This window comes from Taudactylus pleione, unplaced genomic scaffold (genome assembly GCF_031769625.1).
Source record: "Taudactylus pleione unplaced genomic scaffold, aTauple2 ptg000978l, whole genome shotgun sequence".
Classification (NCBI taxonomy): domain Eukaryota; kingdom Metazoa; phylum Chordata; class Amphibia; order Anura; family Myobatrachidae; genus Taudactylus; species Taudactylus pleione.
This window is the reverse complement of record NW_028285379.1, coordinates 843015-867500: the sequence shown is the minus strand read 5'-3', so window position 1 is coordinate 867500 and position 24486 is coordinate 843015. Positions and strand designations below refer to the sequence as shown.

Sequence of the window (24486 nt, the reverse complement as noted above, 5' to 3'; positions counted from 1 at the left end):
CGTATGGATAAGAGCGATATCTTCCATCGGCTGTGCATGCCAGTAAACTTGCTCGATATCAAGCAGGTTGCTATAGGGACATCGCGGGCGGCTATAGTCATCGGTAAGTAGGTGGTGGGCTGCTATAGTCATCGGTAAGTTGGTGGCGGGCTGCTACAGTCATCGGTAAGTTGGTGGCGGGCTGCTACAGTCATCGGTAAGTTGGTGGCGGGCTGGATGTTCGCCATCGATCATCCAGCACACTAGGTAGGGTGCATAACGATCAGCCAGCGATACCTCATCCCTGGCTGATCACTATGTGTGTATGCACCATTAGAGTACTGCAACCGTCCGTTCTCCCACCACATCTCCAAGCTGCACCATCTGAAGGCCCAAAGGGTATAACATGTCCCTTCACTGACTTCAGCATCCCCCACCCCCTGGTGCACACACTGCACCCCAAATATGCATCATATACACACACAGTACAGAGTGTACAGTACAACATATACACACATGGTACAGGGGGCCTGATTCAGACCCGCTCGCAAGCGGGTCGATGGCCGGGCAGTGCGCAAGCCCCGGAGCGAGAGAGAAATTCTCTCTCTCTGGGGAGCTCGCTACAAACGGGGCGGCTGTTGATGTTGACAGCTCTCCCCGTTTTGTAGGCGGGGAGGGGGGGTGGCGGGCCAAATGGAGGCGTTCCCGAAGGAACGCCTGCAGTTTGAGAGCGGCCCTACTGACATCACGAGTGATGTCAGTAGTGCGCTTCCGGCTCTATTATAGCCGGAAGCTCACTGGGGCTTGCGGCAGACGAGACCCTACCACAAGGGTCTAGTCACAAGCCCGATGATCGCGACCATCACCTGGCCGCTCGATAAAGCTGTGGGTGGTCACCAACAGCTTAGCAGGAGGTCGGCTTAAAAAAAAAAAAAAAAAAAAAGGGGCCGCCCTGATTCAGAGCGAGCGCTTGCTCTTTGCGAACGGCTCTGAATCAGACCCAGAGTGCACAGTACAACATATACACACACGGTACAGAGTGCACAGTACAACATTTACACACAATAGTAAGTGTACAGTACAAAATACACACACATTACAGAGTACACAGTACAACATTTACACATACACAGTAGTAAGTGTACAGTACAATATACACACATTACAGAGTGCACAGTACAATATACTCACATTACAGAGTGCACAGTACAATATACTCACATTACAGAGTGCACAGTACAACATATACACACACGGTACAGAGTGCACAGTACAATATACATACATTACAGAGTGCACAGTACAACATTTACACACAATAGTAAGTGTATAGTACAAAATACACACACATTACAGAGTGCACAGTACAATATACACATTACAGAGTGCACAGTACAATATACACATTACAGAGTGCACAGTACAATATACACATTACAGAGTGCACAGTACAATATACACACATTACAGAGTGCACAGTACAACATTTACACACATACACAGTAGTAAGTGTACAGTACAATATACACACAATACAGAGTGCACAGTACAATATACACACAATACAGAGTGCACAATACAGAGTGCACAGTACAATATACACACAATACAGAGTGCACAGTACAATATACACACAATACAGAGTGCACAGTACAATATACACACAATACAGAGTGCACAGTACAATATACACACAATACAGAGTGCACAGTACAATATACACACATTACAGAGTGCACAGTACAATATACACACATTACAGAGTGCACAGTACAATATACACACATTACAGAGTGCACAGTACAATATACACACATTACAGAGTGCACAGTACAATATACACACATTACAGAGTGCACAGTACAATATACTCACATTACAGAGTGCACAGTACAATATACTCACATTACAGAGTGCACAGTACAACATATACACACACGGTACAGAGTGCACAGTACAATATACATACATTACAGAGTGCACAGTACAACATTTACACACAATAGTAAGTGTATAGTACAAAATACACACACATTACAGAGTACACAGTACAATATACACATTACAGAGTGCACAGTACAATATACACACATTACAGAGTGCACAGTACAATATACACACATTACAGAGTGCACAGTACAATATACACACATTACAGAGTGCACAGTACAATATACACACATTACAGAGTGCACAGTACAATATACTCACATTACAGAGTGCACAGTACAATATACTCACATTACAGAGTGCACAGTACAACATATACACACACGGTACAGAGTGCACAGTACAATATACATACATTACAGAGTGCACAGTACAACATTTACACACAATAGTAAGTGTATAGTACAAAATACACACACATTACAGAGTACACAGTACAATATACACATTACAGAGTGCACAGTACAATATACACATTACAGAGTGAACAGTACAATATACACACATTACAGAGTGCACAGTACAACATTTACACACATACACAGTAGTAAGTGTACAGTACAATATACACACAATACAGAGTGCACAGTACAATATACACACAATACAGAGTGCACAGTACAATATACACACAATACAGAGTGCACAGTACAATATACACACAATACAGAGTGCACAGTACAATATACACACAATACAGAGTGCACAGTACAATATACACACAATACAGAGTGCACAGTACAATATACACACAATACAGAGTGCACAGTACAATATACACACAATACAGAGTGCACAGTACAATATACACACAATACAGAGTGCACAGTACAATATACACACAATACAGAGTGCACAGTACAATATACACACATTACAGAGTGCACAGTACAATATACACACATTACAGAGTGCACAGTACAATATACACACATTACAGAGTGCACAGTACAATATACACACATTACAGAGTGCACAGTACAACATTTACACACATACACACAATAGTAAGTGTACAGTTCAATAAACACACGCAGATTATACAGTTGAATATAGACAGTATACAATGTACAACATACACTTATTACAAAGTGTACAGAAGAATATAAATATGTTCACACTACATATAGTAAAGTCCTATATACACAATCAGCATAGTGCATTACAGCATATACATACACTGCCTAGTGTACAGCATAATATATACACACACAGCAAATAGTGAAGACGCTACATACACATTATAGTGATACACTGATACAAAGAGGAGCAGACAAAAGTTTAGCAAAGAGAATGAAGAGTGAAAGACACACACACACACACACACACACACACACACATATACACACATACATACACACATACACACATACCCCCAACAGCAGCAGCAGCACATGTAACCGGACACAGGGCCAGGAATGTAACTATAACACGCCCATATACTTCCTCCTGTACCCTGCACATTAACCCCTCACCCCCCATGTATATATACACTATCACCATCACTACCAGCTATTATATCTCTGCCACCAGGATGGCACACACACACACAGCGCCCATATACTTCCTCCTGTACCCTGCACATTAACCCCTCACCCCCCATGTATATATACACTATCACCATCACTACCAGCTATTATATCTCTGCCACCAGGATGGCACACACACACACAGCGCCCATATACTTCCTCCTGTACCCTGCATATTATCCCCTCACCCCCCATGTATACACACTATCACCATCACTACCAGCTATTATATCTCTGCCACCAGGATGGCGCACACACAGCGCCCATATACTTCCTCCTGTACCCTGCACATTAACCCCTCACCCCCCATGTATATATACACTATCACCATCACTACCAGCTATTATATCTCTGCCACCAGGATGGCACACACACACACAGCGCCCATATACTTCCTCCTGTACCCTGCACATTAACCCCTCACCCCCCATGTATATATACACTATCACCATCACTACCAGCTATTATATCTCTGCCACCAGGATGGCACACACACACACAGCGCCCATATACTTCCTCCTGTACCCTGCATATTATCCCCTCACCCCCCATGTATACACACTATCACCATCACTACCAGCTATTATATCTCTGCCACCAGGATGGCGCACACACAGCGCCCATATACTTCCTCCTGTACCCTGCACATTAACCCCTCACCCCCCATGTATATATACACTATCACCATCACTACCAGCTATTATATCTCTGCCACCAGGATGGCACACACACACACACACACAGCGCCCATATACTTCCTCCTGTACCCTGCACATTAACCCCTCACCCCCCATGTATATATACACTATCACCATCACTACCAGCTATTATATCTCTGCCACCAGGATGGCACACACACACACAGCGCCCATATACTTCCTCCTGTACCCTGCATATTATCCCCTCACCCCCCATGTATACACACTATCACCATCACTACCAGCTATTATATCTCTGCCACCAGGATGGCGCACACACAGCGCCCATATACTTCCTCCTGTACCCTGCACATTATCACCTCACCCCCCATGTATACACACTATCACCATCACTACCAGCTATTATATCTCTGCCACCAGGATGGCGCACACACACACAGCGCCCATATACTTCCTCCTGTACCCTGCACATAAACCCCTCACCCCCATGTATATATACTATCACCATCACTACCAGCTATTATATCTCTGCCACCAGGATGGCACACACACACACAGCGCCCATATACTTCCTCCTGTACCCTGCACATTAACCCCTCACCCCCCATGTATATATACTATCACCATCACTACCAGCTATTATATCTCTGCCACCAGGATGGCACACACACACAGCGCCCATATACTTCCTCCTGTACCCTGCACATTAACCCCTCACCCCCCATGTATATATACTATCACCATCACTACCAGCTATTACATCTCTGCCACCAGGATGGCGCACACACACACAGCGCCCATATACTTCCTCCTGTACCCTGCACATAAACCCCTCACCCCCATGTATATATACTATCACCATCACTACCAGCTATTATATCTCTGCCACCAGGATGGCACACACACACACAGCGCCCATATACTTCCTCCTGTACCCTGCACATTAACCCCTCACCCCCCATGTATATATACTATCACCATCACTACCAGCTATTACATCTCTGCCACCAGGATGGCGCACACACACACAGCGCCCATATACTTCCTCCTGTACCCTGCACATAAACCCCTCACCCCCCATGTATATATACACTATCACCATCACTACCAGCTATTATATCTCTGCCACCAGGATGGCACACACACACACAGCGCCCATATACTTCCTCCTGTACCCTGCATATTATCCCCTCACCCCCCATGTATACACACTATCACCATCACTACCAGCTATTATATCTCTGCCACCAGGATGGCGCACACACAGCGCCCATATACTTCCTCCTGTACCCTGCACATTATCACCTCACCCCCCATGTATACACACTATCACCATCACTACCAGCTATTATATCTCTGCCACCAGGATGGCGCACACACACACAGCGCCCATATACTTCCTCCTGTACCCTGCACATAAACCCCTCACCCCCCATGTATATATACACACTATCACCATCACTACCAGCTATTATATCTCTGCCACCAGGATGGCACACACACACACAGCGCCCATATACTTCCTCCTGTACCCTGCATATTATCCCCTCACCCCCCATGTATACACACTATCACCATCACTACCAGCTATTATATCTCTGCCACCAGGATGGCGCACACACAGCGCCCATATACTTCCTCCTGTACCCTGCACATTAACCCCTCACCCCCCATGTATATATACACTATCACCATCACTACCAGCTATTATATCTCTGCCACCAGGATGGCACACACACACACACACAGCGCCCATATACTTCCTCCTGTACCCTGCACATTAACCCCTCACCCCCCATGTATATATACACTATCACCATCACTACCAGCTATTATATCTCTGCCACCAGGATGGCACACACACACAGCGCCCATATACTTCCTCCTGTACCCTGCATATTATCCCCTCACCCCCCATGTATACACACTATCACCATCACTACCAGCTATTATATCTCTGCCACCAGGATGGCGCACACACAGCGCCCATATACTTCCTCCTGTACCCTGCACATTATCACCTCACCCCCCATGTATACACACTATCACCATCACTACCAGCTATTATATCTCTGCCACCAGGATGGCGCACACACACACAGCGCCCATATACTTCCTCCTGTACCCTGCACATAAACCCCTCACCCCCATGTATATATACTATCACCATCACTACCAGCTATTATATCTCTGCCACCAGGATGGCACACACACACAGCGCCCATATACTTCCTCCTGTACCCTGCATATTATCCCCTCACCCCCCATGTATACACACTATCACCATCACTACCAGCTATTATATCTCTGCCACCAGGATGGCACACACACACACACAGCGCCCATATACTTCCTCCTGTACCCTGCACATTATCACCTCACCCCCCATGTATACACACTATCACCATCACTACCAGCTATTATATCTCTGCCACCAGGATGGCACACACACACACACAGCGCCCATATACTTCCTCCTGTACCCTGCACATAAACCCCTCACCCCCCATGTATATATACTATCACCATCACTACCAACTATTATATCTCTGCCACCAGGATGGCACACACACACACAGCGCCCATATACTTCCTCCTGTACCCTGCACATTAACCCCTCACCCCCCATGTATATATACTATCACCATCACTACCAGCTATTATATCTCTGCCACCAGGATGGCACACACACACAGCGCCCATATACTTCCTCCTGGACCCTGCACATTATCCCCTCACCCCCCATGTATATATACTATCACCATCACTACCAGCTATTACATCTCTGCCACCAGGATGGCACACACACACAGCGCCCATATACTTCCTCCTGTACCCTGCATATTATCCCCTCACCCCCCATGTATATATACACACTATCACCATCACTACCAGCTATTATATCTCTGCCACCAGGATGGCACACACACACAGCGCCCATATACTTCCTCCTGTACCCTGCACATTAACCCCTCACCCCCCATGTATATATACTATCACCATCACTACCAGCTATTACATCTCTGCCACCAGGATGGCACACACACACACACAGCGCCCATATACTTCCTCCTGTACCCTGCACATTATCCCCTCACCCCCCATGTATATATACTATCACCATCACTACCAGCTATTATATCTCTGCCACCAGGATGGCATACACACACAGCGCCCATATACTTCCTCCTGTACCCACCTAATCACAGTATACTCTATGAGTGAAAGGATATATACACTTATTGCAGCGCTGCCTGACTCACCTCACAATACACGTGCGAGGATATAAATATAATGACCACATGGTCTCAGGGATAAGCTTATTCGCATTGATACACAGGAGACATTGAATTTCCTTCTATGGATACCTGACAATCACCCTCAAATGTACTTTGCAAAGATTGTGTAGGTATGATAGAGATCAATTCTTTCTACATATTAGCAGAGTTACTCAGAACTTTATCAGAAATACACAAGTCAGGGAAGAGATCAGACAACACCCTGGTCCTGTACCCGTCCCAGTGCCCGCATCCGGCTCCTGTACCAGTCCCAGTGCCCGCACGGTCAGCATTTGGCTCTTGAAAGAGACCCAAGGGGAGATGTACCAAGCCTTGGAGATCAAGTGGAGAATTTACCAAAAGCAACCAATCAGCTTCTATCATTTCATGGACTGTGCTAGATACACGCCAGAATCTGATTGGTTACTATGAGCAACTTCTCCACTTATTCTCTCAAAGGCTTGGTACATCTCCCCCTGTCTCTGCATCACATTGTGTGTACATTATAATGTGCATAACCGGGGGCTGCTGCACCTATCTCAGGCGCTGAGCGTACACTCTGTACAGGAACAAGCATGTAATGACTGTGTGACGGAGGCTGAGCGTATGTACACTCTGTACAGGAACAAGCATGTAATGACTGTGTGACGGAGGCTGAGCGTACACTCTGTACAGGAACAAGCGTGTAATGACTGTGACTGAGGCTGAACGTACACTCTGTACAGGAACAAGCATGTAATGACTGTGTGACGGAGGCTGAGCGTACACTCTGTACAGGAACAAGCATGTAATGACTGTGTGACGGAGGCTGAGCGTATGTACACTCTGTACAGGAACAAGCGTGTAATGACTGTGACGGAGGCTGAGCGTATGTACACTCTGTACAGGAACAAGCGTGTAATGACTGTGACGGAGGCTGAGCGTACACTCTGTACAGGAACAAGTGTGTAATGACTGTGACGGAGGCTGAGCGTACACTCTGTACAGGAACAAGCGTGTAATGACTGTGACGGAGGCTGAGCGTACACTCTATACAGGAACAAGCGTGTAATGACTGTGACGGAGGCTGAGCGTACACTCTGTACAGGAACAAGCGTGTAATGACTGTGACGGAGGCTGAGCGTACACTCTGTACAGGAACAAGCGTGTAATGACTGTGTGACGGAGGCTGAGCGTATGTACACTCTGTACAGGAACAAGCGTGTAATGACTGTGTGACGGAGGCTGAGCGTACACTCTGTACAGGAACAAGCGTGTAATGACTGTGTGACGGAGGCTGAGCGTACACTCTGTACAGGAACAAGCATGTAATGACTGTGTGACGGAGGCTGAGCGTATGTACACTCTGTACAGGAACAAGCGTGTAATGACTGTGACTGAGCGTACACTCTGTACAGGAACAAGCGTGTAATGACTGTGTGACGGAGGCTGAGCGTACACTCTGTACAGGAACAAGCGTGTAATGACTGTGTGACGGAGGCTGAGCGTACACTCTGTACAGGAACAAGCATGTAATGACTGTGTGACGGAGGCTGAGCGTACACTCTGTACAGGAACAAGCATGTAATGACTGTGTGACGGAGGCTGAGCGTACACTCTATACAGGAACAAGCGTGTAATGACTGTGTGACTGAGGCTGAGCGTACACTCTATACAGGAACAAGCGTGTAATGACTGTGACTGAGGCTGAGCGTACACTCTGTACAGGAACAAGCGTGTAATGACTGTGTGACGGAGGCTGAGCGTACACTCTGTACAGGAACAAGCGTGTAATGACTGTGTGACTGAGGCTGAGCGTACACTCTGTACAGGAACAAGCATGCAAGGACTGTGTGACGGAGGCTGAGCGTACACTCTGTACAGGAACAAGCGTGTAATGACTGTGTGACGGAGGCTGAGCGTACACTCTGTACAGGAACAAGCGTGTAATGACTGTGACGGAGGCTGAGCGTACACTCTGTACAGGAACAAGCGTGTAATGACTGTGTGACGGAGGCTGAGCGTACACTCTGTACAGGAACAAGCGTGTAATGACTGTGTGACGGAGGCTGAGCGTACACTCTGTACAGGAACAAGCGTGTAATGACTGTGACGGAGGCTGAGCGTACACTCTGTACAGGAACAAGCATGTAATGACTGTGTGACGGAGGCTGAGCGTACACTCTGTACAGGAACAAGCATGTAATGACTGTGTGACGGAGGCTGAGCGTACACTCTGTACAGGAACAAGCATGTAATGACTGTGTGACGGAGGCTGAGCGTACACTCTGTACAGGAACAAGCATGTAATCACTGTGACTGAGGCTGAGTGTACACTCTGTACAGGAGCAAGCATGTAAGGACTGTGTGACGGAGGCTGAGCGTACACTCTGTACAGGAACAAGCATGTAATGACTGTGTGACGGAGGCTGAGCGTACACTCTGTACAGGAACAAGCGTGTAATGACTGTGACTGAGGCTGAGCGTACACTCTGTACAGGAACAAGCATGTAATGACTGAGGCTGAGCGTACACTCTATACAGGAACAAGCATGTAATGACTGTGTGACGGAGGCTGAGCGTACACTCTGTACAGGAACAAGCGTGTAATGACTGACTGAGGCTGAGCGTACACTCTGTACAGGAACAAGCATGTAATGACTGTGTGACGGAGGCTGAGCGTACACTCTATACAGGAACAAGCGTGTAATGACTGTGTGACGGAGGCTGAGCGTACACTCTATACAGGAACAAGCGTGTAATGACTGTGACGGAGGCTGAGCGTATGTACACTCTGTACAGGAACAAGCGTGTAATGACTGTGACTGAGCGTACACTCTGTACAGGAACAAGCGTGTAATGACTGTGACGGAGGCTGAGCGTACACTCTGTACAGGAACAAGCGTGTAATGACTGTGTGACTGAGGCTGAGCGTATGTACACTCTGTACAGGAACAAGCGTGTAATGACTGTGTGACTGAGGCTGAGCGTACACTCTGTACAGGAACAAGCATGTAATGACTGTGTGACGGAGGCTGAGCGTACACTCTGTACAGGAACAAGCGTGTAATGACTGTGTGACGGAGGCTGAGCGTATGTTCACTCTGAACAGGAACAAGCGTGTAATGACTGTGTGACTGAGGCTGAGCGTACACTCTGTACAGGAACAAGCGTGTAATGACTGTGTGACTGAGGCTGAGCGTACACTCTATACAGGAACAAGCGTGTAATGACTGTGTGACTGAGGCTGAGCGTATGTACACTCTGTACAGGAACAAGCGTGTAATGACTGTGTGACTGAGGCTGAGCGTACACTCTGTACAGGAACAAGCATGTAATGACTGTGTGACGGAGGCTGAGCGTACACTCTATACAGGAACAAGCGTGTAATGACTGTGTGACGGAGGCTGAGCGTACACTCTGTACAGGAACAAGCGTGTAATGACTGTGTGACGGAGGCTGAGCGTATGTACACTCTGTACAGGAACAAGCGTGTAATGACTGTGTGACGGAGGCTGAGCGTACACTCTGTACAGGAACAAGCGTGTAATGACTGTGTGACGGAGGCTGAGCGTATGTACACTCTGTACAGGAACAAGCGTGTAATGACTGTGTGACGGAGGCTGAGCGTATGTACACTCTGTACAGGAACAAGCGTGTAATGACTGTGTGACGGAGGCTGAGCGTATGTACACTCTGTACAGGAACAAGCATGCAAGGACTGTGTGACGGAGGCTGAGCGTACACTCTGTACAGGAACAAGCGTGTAATGACTGTGACTGAGGCTGAGCGTACACTCTGTACAGGAACAAGCATGTAATGACTGAGGCTGAGCGTACACTCTGTACAGGAACAAGCATGTAATGACTGTGTGACGGAGGCTGAGCGTACACTCTATACAGGAACAAGCGTGTAATGACTGTGTGACGGAGGCTGAGCGTACACTCTGTACAGGAACAAGCGTGTAATGACTGACTGAGGCTGAGCGTACACTCTGTACAGGAACAAGCATGTAATGACTGTGTGACGGAGGCTGAGCGTACACTCTGTACAGGAACAAGCATGTAATGACTGTGTGACGGAGGCTGAGCGTACACTCTGTACAGGAACAAGCGTGTAATGACTGTGTGACGGAGGCTGAGCGTACACTCTGTACAGGAACAAGCGTGTAATGACTGTGTGACGGAGGCTGAGCGTACACTCTGTACAGGAACAAGCATGTAAGGACTGTGTGACGGAGGCTGAGCGTACACTCTGTACAGGAACAAGCATGTAAGGACTGTGTGACGGAGGCTGAGCGTACACTCTGTACAGGAACAAGCATGTAATGACTGTGTGACGGAGGCTGAGCGTACACTCTGTACAGGAACAAGCGTGTAATGACTGTGACTGAGGCTGAGCGTACACTCTGTACAGGAACAAGCATGTAATGACTGAGGCTGAGCGTACACTCTGTACAGGAACAAGCATGTAATGACTGTGTGACTGAGGCTGAGCGTACACTCTGTACAGGAACAAGCATGTAATGACTGTGTGACGGAGGCTGAGCGTACACTCTGTACAGGAACAAGCATGTAATGACTGTGTGACGGAGGCTGAGCGTACACTCTGTACAGGAACAAGCATGTAATGACTGTGTGACTGAGGCTGAGCGTACACTCTGTACAGGAACAAGCGCTGAGAGGTGTGACATTCTGCTATGGCAGTCTGTGTGATCCAGGCCCCTGTGTGTCCCCATCCTATCTTAGTGGGGTGAGTATGTAGAAAGGCGATTGGTAGTGGTTTGCATATTATGTAGATGTGGTATTGCTATATTACTGTGATACAGGACTGCGCTCCCCAGAATGATATCGGATCAGGCTATGACAGGACATAGAATAAAATCGCTTTCGTTATTCAGACTTATGACTATAAAGTCTTATCCCTTATAGGCAGCATTTCTCTATCACACTATGAGAACGTCTCACTAATCACGGATATCCGATGGGGTTAGTAGTTGATGCATTACACAAAACAGAGATTCCCAAACTACTCTCTGCGACAGGGGGGAGGCACGCAGGTGGTCTAGTCCCAGTGCGGAGAGCGCTTGTGGGCAGAGTCACCTAAACTCCATCCCCTAATGACACAACCTTTGTCCAGGCCGCCACTGCCCAGGCTACGTCACCACACCTAGAGAGGCTACTGTACCAAGGACAGAGACTGCAGTGATGGCACCTCTATAATAACACAGCGTTATTGAAAGGTGCAATTTATTCTAAAACACTGAATGAGGGGCGCGCTCCAAACATCATGGGGCAATTCCTACCCTGGGGTGACCGCGACTGCGCTAACCCTAGATACCAGCCACTGGAGCAGGGGGAGAACAGACAAACGCAGAGCTCTCCCAGCAAGTATACAGACAGATATGCACTGAGAAGGGCAGACGTGACAATGAGACGTCCTACAGGTCAGAGGGGGACAGGGGGCTGCGTGCGAGGGGACATGGAGCAAGAGACTCACCGTTTAGGAGGCAGATAGTCAGAGTCTCCGGAAGACGAGGTCTCGTGTGGAGAGGTGAGGTGAGAGGAAGAGGAGGAACTAGAGAAGAGATGTCTGCGCTCTGCAGGAGAGAACCACTTCTGAGGCTGCACCCTCCTCACAGGGCGCAGGCGGCCATAGGTCCGTATAACGCCACCTTGTGCACCCAGACACTTCCCTGCCATATCTAGAAGGGAACAGAGACAGGCTGACATTAGACGCTGCTGATGGTATACGTGCGGCTATGCTGTGACTAGGGTAGAGCCGCCAGCACACAGGACATAGCCGCACTGTAATTCCACATACCCAATAGTAACATGTCTTCCACAGACAGCACTGAATGGCCAAGGTCGTGCCACTGGCACAACCCCCAACGCAGGCTTCATTCATTCATAGGGAACAGCAATATGAGCTTTCACCACACTCCAAGTATATACTGTATATATTGCTCACCGGCTACAGCCTAGCCTGCTAGAGCGCAGGTCACAGCTGAAGTGTAGCAGGTAAACCAATCACGTTTCATGCCACATAATGGGCATGTATTGCAGCCAATCAGAAAGTCTCACAGAACACAGGAATAGTGAAGGATTTATGCTGGCTACACACTATACAGAACCGCCAACATCTCTCCAAGCCCGCGGTTCCCGGCTGCCGGGTCATTAGCGCATCCCGCCCGCCTTCCCGCGGCTGCCGCTGTGTGTGTACAGATGGTCTATAGACCGATATATCTGCAAACATATCTGTCCATCGCCGGTGCAGCACAGCCAATGCAATGTGTCGGTGATCACCGCCGTTCAGACATATCGCGGATACGCACTGGCCGACGGGCAGCAGATATAATGGCCGATCAATTGATCTGCCAATATAACGGTCAGTGTGTACGCAGCTTAAGTGTTACGTTAGTAACCAAATAGAGAAACTAAAGAAGACTGTGCATTACGGTCAGTCAGGCAGTATAATAAAATACATAGTGCTATAAGTAATACAATAGTGTGCTATAAGTAATACAATAGTGTGCTATAAGTAATACAATAGTGTGCTATAAGTAATACAATAGTGTGCTATAAGTAATACAATAGTGTGCTATAAGTAATACAATAGTGTGCTATAAGTAATACAATAGTGTGCTATAAGTAATACAATAGTGTGCTATAAGTAATACAATAGTGTGCTATAAGTAATACAATAGTGTGCTATAAGTAATACAATAGTGTGCTATAAGTAATACAATAGTGTGCTATAAGTAATACAATAGTGTGCTATAAGTAATACAATAGTGTGCTATAAGTAATACAATAGTGTGCTATAAGTAATACAATAGTGTGCTATAAGTAATACAATAGTGTGCTATAAGTAATACAATAGTGTGCTATAAGTAATATAATAGTGTGCTATAAGTAATATAATAGTGTGCTATAAGTAATACAATAGTGTGCTATAAGTAATACAATAGTGTGCTATAAGTAATAATAGTGTGCTATAAGTAATAATAGTGTGCTATAAGTAATATAATAGTGTGCTATAAGTAATATAATAGTGTGCTATAAGTAATATAATAGTGTGCTATAAGTAATATAATAGTGTGCTATAAGTAATATAATAGTGTGCTATAAGTAATAAGTGTGCTATAAGTAATAAGTGTGCTATAAGTAATAAGTGTGCTATAAGTAATATAATAGTGGGCTATAAGTAATATAATAGTGTGCTATAAGTAATATAATAGTGGGCTATAAGTAATAGAATAGTGTGCTATAAGTAATAAGTGTGCTATAAGTAATACAATAGTGTGCTATAAGTAATACAATAGTGTGCTATAAGTAATACAATAGTGTGCTATAAGTAATACAATAGTGTGCTATAAGTAATACAATAGTGTGCTATAAGTAATACAATAGTGTGCTATAAGTAATATAATAGTGTGCTATAAGTAATATAATAGTGTGCTATAAGTAATAGAATAGTGTGCTATAAGTAATAGAATAGTGTGCTATAAGTAATAGAATAGTGTGCTATAAGTAATAGAATAGTGTGCTATAAGTAATAGAATAGTGGGCTATAAGTAATAGAATAGTGGGCTATAAGTAATAGAATAGTGGGCTATAAGTAATAGAATAGTGGGCTATAAGTAATAGAATAGTGGGCTATAAGTAATAGAATAGTGGGCTATAAGTAATAGAATAGTGGGCTATAAGTAATAGAATAGTGTGCTATAAGTAAAAAGTGTGCTATAAGTAATACAATAGTGTGCTATAAGTAATACAATAGTGTGCTATAAGTAATACAATAGTGTGCTATAAGTAATACAATAGTGTGCTATAAGTAATACAATAGTGTGCTATAAGTAATACAATAGTGTGCTATAAGTAATACAATAGTGTTCTATAAGTAATACAATAGTGTGCTATAAGTAATACAATAGTGTGCTATAAGTAATACAATAGTGTGCTATAAGTAATACAATAGTGTGCTATAAGTAATAATAGTGTGCTATAAGTAATAATAGTGTGCTATAAGTAATATAATAGTGTGCTATAAGTAATATAATAGTGTGCTATAAGTAATATAATAGTGTGCTATAATATAATAGTGTGCTATAAGTAATATAATAGTGTGCTATAAGTAATATAATAGTGTGCTATAAGTAATAAGTGTGCTATAAGTAATATAATAGTGGGCTATAAGTAATAGATTAGTGTGCTATAAGTAATATAATAGTGTGCTATAAGTAATACAATAGTGTGCTATAAGTAATACAATAGTGTGCTATAAGTAATACAATAGTGTGCTATAAGTAATACAATAGTGTGCTATAAGTAATACAATAGTGTGCTATAAGTAATACAATAGTGTGCTATAAGTAATACAATAGTGTGCTATAAGTAATACAATAGTGTGCTATAAGTAATACAATAGTGTGCTATAAGTAATATAATAGTGTGCTATAAGTAATATAATAGTGTGCTATAAGTAATAAGTGTGCTATAAGTAATAAGTGTGCTATAAGTAATAATAGTGTGCTATAAGTAATAATAGTGTGCTATAAGTAATATAATAGTGTGCTATAAGTAATATAATAGTGTGCTATAAGTAATATAATAGTGAGCTATAAGTAATATAATAGTGAGCTATAAGTAATATAATAGTGTGCTATAAGTAATATAATAGTGTGCTATAATATAATAGTGTGCTATAAGTAATATAATAGTGTGCTATAAGTAATATAATAGTGTGCTATAAGTAATAAGTGTGCTATAAGTAATATAATAGTGGGCTATAAGTAATAGATTAGTGTGCTATAAGTAATATAATAGTGTGCTATAAGTAATACAATAGTGTGCTATAAGTAATACAATAGTGTGCTATAAGTAATACAATAGTGTGCTATAAGTAATACAATAGTGTGCTATAAGTAATACAATAGTGTGCTATAAGTAATACAATAGTGTGCTATAAGTAATACAATAGTGTGCTATAAGTAATACAATAGTGTGCTATAAGTAATACAATAGTGTGCTATAAGTAATACAATAGTGTGCTATAAGTAATACAATAGTGTGCTATAAGTAATATAATAGTGTGCTATAATATAATAGTGTGCTATAAGTAATATAATAGTGTGCTATAAGTAATATAATAGTGTGCTATAAGTAATATAATAGTGGGCTATAAGTAATAGATTAGTGTGCTATAAGTAATATAATAGTGTGCTATAAGTAATAAGTGTGCTATAAGTAATAAGTGTGCTATAAGTAATATAATAGTGTGCTATAAGTAATAAGTGTGCTATAAGTAATACAATAGTGTGCTATAAGTAATACAATAGTGTGCTATAAGTAATACAATAGTGTGCTATAAGTAATACAATAGTGTGCTATAAGTAATACAATAGTGTGCTATAAGTAATACAATAGTGTGCTATAAGTAATACAATAGTGTGCTATAAGTAATACAATAGTGTGCTATAAGTAATACAATAGTGTGCTATAAGTAATACAATAGTGTGCTATAAGTAATACAATAGTGTGCTATAAGTAATACAATAGTGTGCTATAAGTAATATAATAGTGTGCTATAATATAATAGTGTGCTATAAGTAATATAATAGTGTGCTATAAGTAATATAATAGTGTGCTATAAGTAATATAATAGTGTGCTATAAGTAATATAATAGTGTGCTATAAGTAATATAATAGTGTGCTATAAGTAATATAATAGTGTGCTATAAGTAATATAATAGTGTGCTATAAGTAATATAATAGTGTGCTATAAGTAATAATAGTGTGCTATAAGTAATAATAGTGTGCTATAAGTAATAAGTGGGCTATAAGTAATACAATAGTGGGCTATAAGTAATAGAATAGTGTGCTATAAGTAATATAATAGTGTGCTATAAGTAATATAATAGTGTGCTATAAGTAATATAATAGTGTGCTATAAGTAATAATAGTGTGCTATAAGTAATAAGTGTGCTATAAGTAATAAGTGGGCTATAAGTAATACAATAGTGGGCTATAAGTAATAGAATAGTGTGCTATAAGTAATACAATAGTGTGCTATAAGTAATACAATAGTGTGCTATAAGTAATACAATAGTGTGCTATAAGTAATATAATAGTGTGCTATAAGTAATATAATAGTGTGCTATAAGTAATATAATAGTGTGCTATAAGTAATATAATAGTGGGCTATAAGTAATATAATAGTGGGCTATAAGTAATAAGTGTGCTATAAGTAATAAGTGTGCTATAAGTAATAAGTGTGCTATAAGTTATATAATAGTGTGCTATAAGTAATATAATAGTGTGCTATAAGTAATATAATAGTGTGCTATAAGTAATATAATAGTGTGCTATAAGTAATATAATAGTGTGCTATAAGTAATATAATAGTGTGCTATAAGTAATATAATAGTGTGCTATAAGTAATAAGTGTGCTATAAGTAATAAGTGTGCTATAAGTAATAAGTGTGCTATAAGTAATAAGTGTGCTATAAGTAATACAATAGTGTGCTATAAGTAATACAATAGTGTGCTATAAGTAATATAATAGTGTGCTATAAGTAATAAGTGTGCTATAAGTAATAAGTGGGCTATAAGTAATAAGTGGGCTATAAGTAATAGAATAGTGGGCTATAAGTAATAGAATAGTGGGCTATAAGTAATAGAATAGTGTGCTATAAGTAATACAATAGTGTGCTATAAGTAATATAATAGTGTGCTATAAGTAATATAATAGTGTGCTATAAGTAATATAATAGTGTGCTATAAGTAATATAATAGTGTGCTATAAGTAATAATAGTGTGCTATAAGTAATAATAGTGTGCTATAAGAAATATAATAGTGTGCTATAAGTAATATAATAGTGTGCTATAAGTAATATAATAGTGTGCTATAAGTAATATAATAGTGTGCTATAAGTAATAAGTGTGCTATAAGTAATATAATAGTGGGCTATAAGTAATATAATAGTGGGCTATAAGTAATAGAATAGTGGGCTATAAGTAATACAATAGTGGGCTATAAGTAATACAATAGTGTGCTATAAGTAATACAATAGTGTGCTATAAGTAATACAATAGTGTGCTATAAGTAATACAATAGTGTGCTATAAGTAATAATAGTGTGCTATAAGTAATATAATAGTGTGCTATAAGTAATATAATAGTGTGCTATAAGTAATATAATAGTGTGCTATAATATAATAGTGTGCTATAATATAATAGTGTGCTATAAGTAATATAATAGTGTGCTATAAGTAATATAATAGTGTGCTATAAGTAATATAATAGTGTGCTATAAGTAATAAGTGTGCTATAAGTAATATAATAGTGGGCTATAAGTAATATAATAGTGGGCTATAAGTAATAGAATAGTGTGCTATAAGTAATAAGTGTGCTATAAGTAATAAGTGTGCTATAAGTAATAAGTGTGCTATAAGTAATAAGTGTGCTATAAGTAATAAGTGTGCTATAAGTAATAAGTGTGCTATAAGTAATAAGTGTGCTATAAGTAATAAGTGTGCTATAAGTAATACAATAGTGTGCTATAAGTAATACAATAGTGTGCTATAAGTAATATAATAGTGTGCTATAAGTAATATAATAGTGTGCTATAAGTAATATAATAGTGTGCTATAAGTAATATAATAGTGGGCTATAAGTAATAGAATAGTGGGCTATAAGTAATAGAATAGTGGGCTATAAGTAATAGAATAGTGGGCTATAAGTAATAGAATAGTGGGCTATAAGTAATAGAATAGTGGGCTATAAGTAATAGAATAGTGGGCTATAAGTAATAGAATAGTGGGCTATAAGTAATACAATAGTGGGCTATAAGTAATACAATAGTGGGCTATAAGTAATACAATAGTGGGCTATAAGTAATACAATAGTGCGCTATAAGTAATACAATAGTGCGCTATAAGTAATACAATAGTGTGCTATAAGTAATATAATAGTGTGCTATAAGTAATATAATAGTGTGCTATAAGTAATAGAATAGTGTGCTATAAGTAATAGAATAGTGTGCTATAAGTAATAAGTGTGCTATAAGTAATAAGTGTGCTATAAGTAATATAATAGTGTGCTATAAGAAATATAATAGTGTGCTATAAGAAATATAATAGTGTGCTATAAGAAATATAATAGTGTGCTATAAGAAATATAATAGTGTGCTATAAGAAATATAATAGTGTGTTATAAGAAATATAATAGTGTGCTATAAGAAATACAATAGTGCGCTATAAGTAATACAATAGTGCGCTATAAGTAATACAATAGTGTGCTATAAGTAATATAATAGTGTGCTATAAGTAATATAATAGTGTGCTATAAGTAATAGAATAGTGTGCTATAAGTAATAGAATAGTGTGCTATAAGTAATAAGTGTGCTATAAGTAATAAGTGTGCTATAAGTAATATAATAGTGTGCTATAAGAAATATAATAGTGTGCTATAAGAAATATAATAGTGTGCTATAAGAAATATAATAGTGTGCTATAAGAAATATAATAGTGTGCTATAAGAAATATAATAGTGTGTTATAAGAAATATAATAGTGTGCTATAAGAAATATAATAGTGTGCTATAAGTAATATAATAGTGTGCTATAAGTAATATAATAGTGTGCTATAAGTAATATAATAGTGTGCTATAAGTAATATAATAGTGTGCTATAAGTAATAGAATAGTGTGCTATAAGTAATAGAATAGTGTGCTATAAGTAATAAGTGTGCTATAAGTAATAAGTGTGCTATAAGTAATATAATAGTGTGCTATAAGAAATATAATAGTGTGCTATAAGAAATATAATAGTGTGCTATAAGAAATATAATAGTGTGCTATAAGAAATATAATAGTGTGCTATAAGAAATATAATAGTGTGTTATAAGAAATATAATAGTGTGCTATAAGAAATATAATAGTGTGCTATAAGTAATATAATAGTGTGCTATAAGTAATATAATAGTGTGCTATAAGTAATATAATAGTGTGCTATAAGTAATATAATAGTGTGCTATAAGTAATATAATAGTGTGCTATAAGTAATATAATAGTGTGCTGTAAGTAATAATAGTGTGCTGTAAGTAATAATAGTGTGCTATAAGAAATATAATAGTGTGCTATAAGTAATATAATAGTGTGCTATAATATAATAGTGTGCTATAAGTAATATAATAGTGTGCTATAAGTAATATAATAGTGTGCTATAAGTAATATAATAGTGTGCTATAAGTAATATAATAGTGTGCTATAAGTAATATAATAGTGTGCTATAAGTAATAATAGTGTGCTATAAGAAATATAATAGTGTGCTATAAGTAATATAATAGTGTGCTGTAAGTAATATAATAGTGTGCTATAAGAAATATAATAGTGTGCTATAAGAAATATAATAGTGTGCTATAAGAAATATAATAGTGTGCTATAAGAAATATAATAGTGTGCTATAAGTAATATAATAGTGTGCTATAAGTAATATAATAGTGTGCTATAAGTAATATAATAGTGTGCTATAAGTAATATAATAGTGTGCTATAAGTAATATAATAGTGTGCTATAAGATACAATAGTGTGCTATAAGTTATATAATAGTGTGCTATAAGTTATATAATAGTGTGCTATAAGTAATAGAATAGTGTGCTATAAGTAATAGAATAGTGTGCTATAAGTAATAGAATAGTGTGCTATAAGTAATAGAATAGTGTGCTATAAGTAATAGAATAGTGTGCTATAAGTAATAGAATAGTGTGCTATAAGTAATAGAATAGTGTGCTATAAGTAATAGAATAGTGTGCTATAAGTAATAGAATAGTGTGCTATAAGTAATAGAATAGCGTGCTATAAGTAATAGAATAGCGTGCTATAAGTAATAGAATAGCGTGCTATAAGTAATAGAATAGCGTGCTATAAGTAATAGAATAGCGTGCTATAAGTAATAGAATAGCGTGCTATAAGTAATATAATAGTGTGCTATAAATAATATAATAGTGTGCTATAAGTAATATAATAGTGTGCTATAAGTAGTTTAGAATTACACATAGAAAAAATGTGTAATATATTTCTATAATAATATCAATACATATGAAAATAAAGTGATAAAGAATGGAAAAAAATGGAACAAAAAATGTCATATTATAAAATCTGTATACAGGTTAATAAAAAGGATATATGTAGGGAAAAGTGAGAAGACAAAATGGTAGTGAAAAAAACAGATACTATGCCATCACCCATGGCAACTAGGATCAAGGACAGGGAATATACAAAGAGCTTCCTAAAAATTGCTACAAGGCGATTGAAGATAAATAAGTGTGTGAGGTGTGATAGTGAGGAAACGTATACCACGTGTACAATGTAAATACGGTGTAGATAATACACTACGCATGGTAATGTGTATGAGGAAGCGTATACCACGTGTACAATGTAAATACGGTGTAGATAATATACTAGACATGGTAATGTGTATGAGGAAACGTATACTACGTGTACAATTTAAATACGGTGTAGATAATATACTACGCATGGTAATGTGTATAATGAGGAAACGTATACTACGTGTACAATGTAAATACGGTGTAGATAATATACTACGCAGGGTAATGTGTATGAGGAAACGTATACTACGTGTACAATGTAAATACGGTGTAGATAATATACCAAGCATGGTAATGTGTATGAGGAATCTAAAAGTTAAGGTGTGTACACAAAGGACGATTTTTTTGGACGACTGAACGATAACGATATTCAGTCATCCAAAAAAATCGTCCAGTTTCACCCCCAAAACGATGAACGATAACTACCAATGCGCGCTCCCGTTTGTAGTTGGTAGTTATCGTTCATCGCCCGAACCTCCTGTCCAACCTGATAGTCAGCTAGAACATGTTCGGGGATGAGGGAGGGAGCTCGGCGCGGGGCGAGGTCGCTCACGGAGCGCACCCCAGCCGGGGACGCGCGGGGCGATGTCGCTCACGGAGCGAATCGTCCCATGTGTACACACCTTTAGGGAGAAGTGGTAAATCTCTGTACACAAAGTACACGAGTAATAGTATGGTACCAGGGACAGGGCCCGCATGTCCCAATGGCCCCCTGCTTCAGGGCCCGCATGTCCCAATGGCCCCCTGCTTCAGGGCCCGCATGTCCCAATGGCCCCCTGCTTCAGGGCCCGCATGTCCCAATGGCCCCCTGCTTCAGGGCCCGCATGTCCCAATGGCCCCCTGCTTCAGGGCCCGCATGTCCCAATGGCCCCCTGCTTCAGGGCCCGCATGTCCCAATGGCCCCCTGCTTCAGGGCCCGCATGTCCCAATGGCCCCCTGCTTCAGGGCCCGCATGTCCCAATGGCCCCCTGCTTCAGGGCCCGCATGTCCCAATGGCCCCCTGCTTCAGGGCCCGCATGTCCCAATGGCCCCCTGCTTCAGGGCCCGCATGTCCCAATGGCCCCCTGCTTCAGGGCCCGCATGTCCCAATGGCCCCCTGCTTCAGGGCCCGCATGTCCCAATGGCCCCCTGCTTCAGGGCCCGCATGTCCCAATGGCCCCCTGCTTCAGGGCCCGCATGTCCCAATGGCCCCCTGCTTCAGGGCCCGCATGTCCCAATGGCCCCCTGCTTCAGGGCCCGCATGTCCCAATGGCCCCCTGCTTCAGGGCCCGCATGTCCCAATGGCCCCCTGCTTCAGGGCCCGCATGTCCCAATGGCCCCCTGCTTCAGGGCCCGCATGTCCCAATGGCCCCCTGCTTCAGGGCCCGCATGTCCCAATGGCCCCCTGCTTCAGGGCCCGCATGTCCCAATGGCCCCCTGCTTCAGGGCCCGCATGTTCCAATGCCCCCTGCTTCAGGGCCCGCATGTTCCAATGCCCCCTGCTTCAGGGCCCGCATGTTCCAATGCCCCCTGCTTCAGGGCCCGCATGTTCCAATGCCCCCTGCTTCAGGGCCCGCATGTTCCAACGCCCCCTGCTTCAGGGCCCGCGTTGTCATTCCCACATACCTAAGTGGCCGTCACAAGTAGTGCAGTATTCAATTCATAAATGGTTTAATGTGAATTGTTTTGTCAACTACAGATCTCTTGAGTATGTGGTCAGGGACCTTACAGGATCCACACGGGAAAGTTCCAGATCTAAGTGGTTGTTTGGGAAAGGTCTTGGTATAATGACTTCGAACAAGCTTGTCCCTTAAGCTGCATACACACGGGACGATTTCCCAGACCGATAACGGTCAACGTTAAATCGTTCATTTTTATGCAGTTAATGATCGACCAATGATGCGCGTTCCCACATGAATGATAATGATATCTATGTACAACTGTACCTGCAGGCCAACTTTGGATGATTTTGTCAAGATTTGCCGGTAAAGACATGACTTCACGGAAATATCGATCATAGATATCTATCAGTGTGTACAACCAAAATAGTTTGCCCTGCACTACAGAAAGTTGGGGGAAATCTATCAGCGATATATATGGATGTGCAGGTTGTACAGTGTGTATGCAGCATTAGATTGGGAGATCTCCTCCAGCTTATAGCCACCTTATCCTTTAGGTGCTTAGCTAACACCGTGTCCGTAAGGAGAATGGGCCAGTGTAGGATTGCCCATTCTTCACAGTCCCCTACAAACCTGGTGGTGTCATTCTTATCCGAAGATTGTTCCTTTTATCTAAAAATGAGAGAATCTCTGTTGGTGTCATCTGTAAAGGCTTTAGCCTTTTTGATGGACCTCCCACTGTATCCTCGTTCTTTGAGGTTGATGGCAAGTTCCTGACACTTGATCTTATACGTGTCCTCATTTGAACAGTTCCTCTTAAGGTGAGAAATTCTCCTTTCGTTATATTACGCAGGGTCTTTCGTTATATTACGCAGGGTTGGGAGGGAATTAGAGAGCTAGAGAAATGTAAAAGATTTGGTGGTAGTTTCGATCGTGTTAGTTTGTCCTAAATGAGAAGGTTGAGGTAAGAAATCTGGTTCTTACTGATATCAAACGTCAATATTAGGTTGACATCATTGTCATTCAGAATTTGCACAAAGTCTTTGAAAGAATTTGTCACCTTCCCATATTACAAACACGTCGTCTATCTAACTTAGCCACAAAGTTATTATTTTGGTAGGGGAT

At 41.1% G+C, this 24486-nt stretch overlaps 1 protein-coding gene across 1 annotated transcript in view; it reads right to left on the bottom strand.

The window, feature by feature from the left end:
* The window catches only part of HASPIN (histone H3 associated protein kinase), a 104948-nt gene that overhangs the window by 68716 nt on the left and 11746 nt on the right, over nucleotides 1–24486 (bottom strand). Inside the window, exon 2 of the mRNA XM_088460774.1 lies at nucleotides 12874–13078. Within this exon, the coding sequence (XP_088316900.1) occupies nucleotides 12874–13076 (203 nt within the window). The 5' untranslated portion in view covers nucleotides 13077–13078. The remainder of the gene's footprint in view (nucleotides 1–12873; nucleotides 13079–24486) is intronic.